Source organism: Drosophila sechellia, chromosome 2L, assembly GCF_004382195.2.
Source record: "Drosophila sechellia strain sech25 chromosome 2L, ASM438219v1, whole genome shotgun sequence".
Classification (NCBI taxonomy): Eukaryota; Metazoa; Arthropoda; class Insecta; order Diptera; family Drosophilidae; genus Drosophila; species Drosophila sechellia.
This window is the reverse complement of record NC_045949.1, coordinates 7,331,216-7,337,834: the sequence shown is the minus strand read 5'-3', so window position 1 is coordinate 7,337,834 and position 6,619 is coordinate 7,331,216. Positions and strand designations below refer to the sequence as shown.

The 6,619-nt window shown below is 40.0% G+C and overlaps 1 protein-coding gene across 2 annotated transcripts; it reads right to left on the bottom strand.

Moving 5' to 3' along the window:
- Window positions 1-205: 205 nt before the first annotated feature.
- LOC6611537 lies at window positions 206-6,129 on the bottom strand. Of its 2 annotated transcripts, none has more exons than XM_002036040.2 (2): window positions 6,019-6,129; window positions 206-940 (listed from the first exon to the last, which is right to left on the bottom strand). In XM_002036040.2, the coding sequence occupies exon 2, from the start codon at window positions 928-930 to the stop codon at window positions 271-273; it is 660 nt and encodes a 219-aa protein (XP_002036076.1). In that variant the 5' UTR covers window positions 931-940; window positions 6,019-6,129; the 3' UTR covers window positions 206-270. The 2 variants fall into 2 exon arrangements, with proteins under 2 accessions (XP_002036076.1, XP_032571013.1); XM_032715122.1 differs by lacking the exon at window positions 6,019-6,129 and adding an exon at window positions 1,043-1,114.
- Between the last annotated feature and the right edge of the window lie 490 nt (window positions 6,130-6,619).

Sequence of the window (6,619 nt, the reverse complement as noted above, 5' to 3'; positions counted from 1 at the left end):
ATTAACAATTTTTAAAATTATTTAACAATTTTGTTTTTGATGCGCGGATCGACACAGAAATGTTATTACAAATTTTGCTTATAGAACTTTTGCTGCGAACTAAACCGAACAAACGAATGTTACGCGTTTTGGAAGCCATCAATGTTGGATTGAACAGTCAATGAATTTGAATCAAACAATCAATCAATCAATCAACCAATGAATGTTCCGTTTAAGGCTACATAAATATGTAAATTTTAATCATCTCCCTCAGGCTTAGGCTAGTTAGAATTACAAGCGGACATTGGGATTCCGGGAGCGGACGAAGTTCAACAGCTCGTCGGAGTCCTCGCACACGAATGGCTTGATGTGATGACAGGCCACGTCGTGCCACTTGATGCCATCGTTGTAGAAGTTGTTCAGAATGGACAGGCAGCTCTCGTCGTTGCCCTGCGCGGCCTCCCGGTTATCGGGCTGCGGCTGTTGGTATCCGCCCGTTGAAGACCAATCGCCGGTGTTCCTCTGCGAAGTGGGTCCAATCTTTGCTCCCGATCCCGACCAGAACCAACCGTTCTCATTGGGGGGCTGCAGATCTGGCCTGTCGCAGCCGGCGAAATTGCACTTCCTGCCTGAGGTCCAAATGTATCGCACATTGCCCCTAGCAATCCTCTGCTTCACAAAGTCATTCTCTTGTGGCGTCTCCAGGGAAACGGCATCCATGCAGTGCCTGCGGCAGATGTTCCTCGCATCCAGCCAATCCACCTCCAGGCTGCGGGTAGGAGCATGCTCCCAGCTGAAGAAGTACGAGTGGGACACGCCCCTGGCATCCCGATAGCTGGCATGGCGCACTCGGTTGGCGCAACTCCTCGGATCGGGAAGAGCCAGGCGACGTTGGGCCAGCGCCACGGTGGCACCAAAGGCCAGAAGCATCAGTGCTCGCAGCACAGACATATTTGGATAGCTAAAGATAATATAAAACAATTTATTATTTATTTATTCATTCTCACATTCAATGATTTTATTTATAGATGACTTTGATGCCTCATATTTAATTTAATGTTACCACATTGCTGACTTTAGAACTACTCAGTCAAATCTAGAGTAGCCTAAACCCCAAAGTTCAGCCGAAAACTGATTTAGAATTTGATTCTGACTAGGCTTGGATCTGATTTGCCCCACCTGTTTCATTTCCGCTTGGATGACTCGATGGGTTTTATGCAAAATCACTGATTGGAAATGCTTTGCATTGATTTGATCAATTTTGACTGTATTTTGTATATGGAATTTGTCGCTTACAATTGTCATTTAGCACAATTTGATTCCATTTCGTCTAATTAAGTAGTATTCCATTTCGGCCAGGGGCCTTCAACCTGGTTTCTATTTCGTAACGTGAGAACAAGTGACTTTTATTTTACCCAGCAACAGTGTATGCAAATGGGCTTATTGTTTAATATCCATACATAAAAACCATGAAAATTGTATGCAAATTTTTATTGGTTTATTGATGTGCGACTGGTAGTGATTATGACCAACTTGGCAACTCGAAATTACATCTTATATAAACTATTTGCTTGCCACTAGATCCGTATTTAAATAAGTTGGCTAAGCTGAGATTCAATTTTACTGGCAATGGCTGAAACGCGTGCTAAACTTTGTCTGTTCTTCGAAAAACTATTTAAAAGGGAACTAGTTCTATTTATTAAGGTTACAAAAGGAATCGTTCAGCAATTCCTCTGAACATAACCTAATGTGTGATAAAGATAAATGAGACCAAGTGGTATCTTAATTATAAAGTACAAAAGAAAGAAAAAACCTAGTCTAGTTATCAATTACTTAAAATGTAATATGTTAAAAACAAACTAATTAGCTTGAACAGATACAAATAGACTGATAATTAGTTTAAATAAATAAAAATCGACTGAAAGAGATAAAATAATTAAAGAAAAAATGGCCTGGAGTGAATTTATTTGGAGGTAAAGAAACCTTAAAAGCAATTTCTGAACCGTAACTGACCTAGCCCAAAAAACTGACCTATCCAAAGTCTAGAAACTGCCGGTCCCACTGTTCATACAGTCCGGAACGTACGTATATGCTCATAAGTCAGTGACATTCCAGTATTCAGCATTTCTGGCTCAACTGAAGCCCAGAGTTTGTCTCATGAATACCAAACTAATAAATACTCGCAGTTAATGGAGAAAGTTGCCCGAGTTCGAGGCTCCGAGGCCCGTCCATGGTTATGCATTTCACATATTGCTGGGTCTTTCAGTTGACCAGGCCAATATTCGAAACTCTTCCGCCTGATAAGACTGTTGCTCAGGCCTTTTGTCTTGGCCACGCGCAATTGCATGTTTTTTCCCCTTTTCACGGCTTGTAAATTTTGTAATTTAAATTTCCGTTGCCTCATTTGCTCTTCCTATTTCAAGCACTACCGATATGTTTGGTTTATTTGCTATATGACAGGTTGTTTCTGTGGATAATTGCCGTGGGTAAGGGCATTGGCAGTTGCTAAAATATTTCCGAACCGATTGTCTTCGCCTCTCTTTTTTTTCGGGTCACTTGCTCCCAAGTAGCTCTTATTTTGTCTCACTTTTGTTTGGCTTTTAATTTTTTTCGACCTGGCTTTTGTATCTCGGGCTTGTTTTCTTTTCTTATGCAATACTTGCTTTATTGAACATTTCAACGAAGGCACTTGTAAACGAAAATTGTGGGAGAAAGGCGCGTTTTTTTTTGCTTTTTTTTTGCGGCCTAATGACTAATGATGATTTTAGGCTCTTGAAATGGTTATTTAACCTCCAAAACGTGCTCAATAACCAAAGAAATATTACAAAATACTGCGGCAAAAAGCAGTCGAAATCTTCGAAAGATGTTTTCCTAAGCACATCTGTGCAACATTCCGAATCCGAATTGTTAGATAATTAATTCCAAGCCACTTGTGCTGACTTCGTGGTTGCATCTTCCAAACATTTTAGTTGTTTTTTTTTTGCCAAGCCCCTCCCACCTGCTGTACTCACCACCCCCCAAACATGGCAATTAATCTCCGTCTTATACATTACATTTTACAGCAGTCTCTGCATGGCTCGAAGCAACTCAACTGGTTTTTTACTGGATTTTTCTTCTCAGATGGCAAGCAAATTTTATTTATGTATCACGATCCTTAAGCATTTTCTTAGGCAGCGTAAAATCGTTGAAAAAAATTGTCATTAGTTTCTAATAGTGAGGCAGGTGTCTAAGTTACATGTTGCACAGGGTATATGGTATATATATATTAAATTGTTAAAAAACTAGTTATAAGTTATGTGCATATAAATATGATTGCAGGATTTCCCAATAACTCCAAATCTATTAAAATCCCTTATGTAAGATAAGACAAAAAGGAGTTTTAACTAAGCTATTTCATTATTTACCTATTTTTTATTATTTGTTTTAAAGACTAGGTTTGACTTTAAGCAATTCATCTACCATCTTAGAACCCCTTCAACTTAATTTAAACTGCCAAGATCTGCCTCTGCCATTTCCTGTTAATTAGAAATCAATCGACAAGAAGACGTTTCTCCAGAGAAAACTTCGAGAAACTTGCACTTGCAGGTTGTTTGTAGAACGAAGCCGAAGACAAGACGAGTTTCAGCTTTTTAAGCACCATTGCGGTGCGATGACAGTAATTATAAAGAAGACGGATTTTCCACCTGCAAAACCCACTTGATGGCTTGTTGCAACAACATCCCACCTTTGTGTATCTAGATAACTCGCTTTTGATGGCGTCGAGGTCTCTTTTTAGTGCTAATTAGAATGTTTGCGTCTGCTGTTGCGCCACCTGTGCCGTGGGTCAACCACTTTGACCCCTTTTTCACGGAATTACCGCAAAAAAGGGAGCAGGATGCTGCCGTTATGAAAGTTGCAGGCGGATGCGACCACTTAATTGCCTGGTCGCGGTCTGGTCTTGGCCAGATCTGGCTGCTCTCGTCTTGGCCCGATGAAGAAGCCGCTGGCCAACAGTAAACAATATGCAGAAAAACTGGACAGACTGTAGAAGAAAGTCTGTCAACTGCGGCCAGTTTCGGACCACCAGACCAACAGACAGCCAGACAGGCTGAAGGAGCGTTACTTTTACTGGTCAAGAGGCGACAGCACCTGCAGCTTACTGGTTTTCGCGGATGATGAGCAAAACACTGAAATTCCACAGACAGTGCAGCGCTCAAAAACAATAACAATGAAGCGAAATGATAGTGAAAATGGTCATGTTTCTTCTTTCAGTTTTTGGTCATCACATAAAATCGTATTTATATGTGCAGGCCATATGCCATATCGATAAATATTGACAGCTCGTCAAGTTGAATTAGGAGCAGGGAATGGTGGTGGATAGTGAGAGGTTCAAGTGGAATCTTCTCAATTGTCAGCGACCATCTTCACTTTCATCTTCGGAGCAGGCGCTAATGAGTAGCTCAAATTTTTGTCATGGTCAGATAAATAAACATGCTAGTGTAGGTACTGAAAATCTACAAAATGAGAGTCTTTTCTTAGAATCCGCACCTAGAAAAATCTCTAGTTCATCAATTTTAAGTTACGACTTATACCTACTAGTTCTAAAGTAGATTTTATTATTTCATTTTAAGTAATTGATAACTAGACTAGATTTCACACATTAGGTTATGTACAGAGGAATTACTGAACGATTCCTTTTGAAACCTTAATAAATAGAATTAGTATTCAAAAAAAAAAAAAAAAAAAAAAAAATTTTATTAACAGCAAACTAGTTATATCAAATGGTATTGGAATTAAATGTTAAGTGAAACCGATTTTAGAAATAGAATTTCATTGGTCTTCAAAACATGGCAGACTTTTCCAATGGCAGACTTTTTATGTGTGGTGGAAATGTATGTGAATAACCAAACCCTAATGACTGACACAGCACTTATTTTTGCAGACCCTATATTAAGTACGCACAACCATTGCAGTGAGTAAATTGAGACCCATTGAGATCAAAAAAACTGTCATTTCTTTTAAAGACCCACAAAATTCGCATATGAAAAACCGGAAAAGAGGCGGAAAAGATACGCCCACTGCCGAAAAACTTTCCATTCCTTTAAGCAGAATCCATTCCACAGAGTGACAAGAGGAGATTTTTTGCCAAGACTTTCCCGCATTCCGGGGAGATGAATTATTTCATTGTCAATTGGAGACGGAATCGTGACTGGAGATTTCTACTGTGGAATTTTCGGAGATTGCAGACCAAAAGAGGACAGCTGTTAGTCCTCCTCCGCAATTGCGGATGATGGGAAAATTCACGGCATTGAAATTGTTAAACCGTTGACCTGTCCAAGCCGACTTTAAATAGCTATACAAGTGAGGTCATCTCCAGTTGCAGCTGTAAAAATGTCAAAGCGCCTCTTATCAAGTTTTTGTTACTGCTAGCCATAAAATATTATTGGCATGTTGGCTTTAGACTTTACGACCCCCATACTCTGTGCAGTAGCAGCAGTAGCTTACAGCTGGCGCAGCCTGACATTTTGGCAATTACTACCCGAATTTTTGCATGCTGCTGGAAAATTAGATTTTCCACTCATTTGCACTGCCAACATATTGCGTAATCTTCTGCTTCACTGCATGGCCCTGGGTGTGGGTGGTTGTCAGCTAAAAACTGGCCGAAATGAGGCCAGAAATGAAGAAAAACAACTCACTCATTGTTGGGTTAACTAACAGCCTTTTTCACACTATTTGCAATGTTCTTTAAACTGACAGAATACGATGTGACAGAATTAGTTGTGGTAGGTCGGCACAGAATTTAATCAAAATTTGATTTGTCATTGCCGGTTCTAAGTAGTTGCTGTGTTGTTCCATTCACTTACAAGCTCGATTCTCATAATTTAACACCCATCCCAAACTCAATGTAAAGCTTAAAGTACTCTTCCTTGTATTCCTAATTTTCTTTATCTCAATTTATTCTGACCGCTAATATTAAAACTAAATATCTCTAAAATAAGATAACACTTCTCTGACGTCACTTTTCCTTAAAGGATATGGCATGTGATGAGCGATAATCACCTTTTGATTGAAACGAACGACACAAAGCGGGGCTTAAAACTCGATAAGGGAACAGCACAGATATCCAAGCTTAAAATGTTGTTGTGGGAACAATCGCACGCAACGATTCACTTTTACCAACTGAACGCTGTGACGATCTTGCCAGGGTTTATAGCTTGGCCCCAAAAAGCCAAACAAACCAAAAAGAGCAAAAACGGTCGTCGGTTCGATGTTCGAACGTGCTTCAAACCGGGCTGGAGGCTTGGCTTATACGAGTGATCGAGTGCTCCGTGGGGGAAAAAAACAGACACCAACAAAATTGGCCTAAACAGCGGGGTCTTTTTAGCCGGAGACGAGCTTGGAATGCATTCGATGGCTAATTGAGTTAGTTGCAGCTACTGCTGCCATAAATGTGTCAGTGTGCTACTGGTTTGAGGTCTATAACTTGGAGTGTCGAGTGCATCTTGCTGCTTCGAACATGTTGCAGCAGCAAGTTCGCTGCTTGAGTCTTTTGTTTTTCATATTTTGCAAAATTAATAAGTGCGAAAAGGCAAATCGCATTGATGACCGTTACAAGCTTTCTTTAGTGAAATGAATATGTATTTATGTTTGATTTTATTTT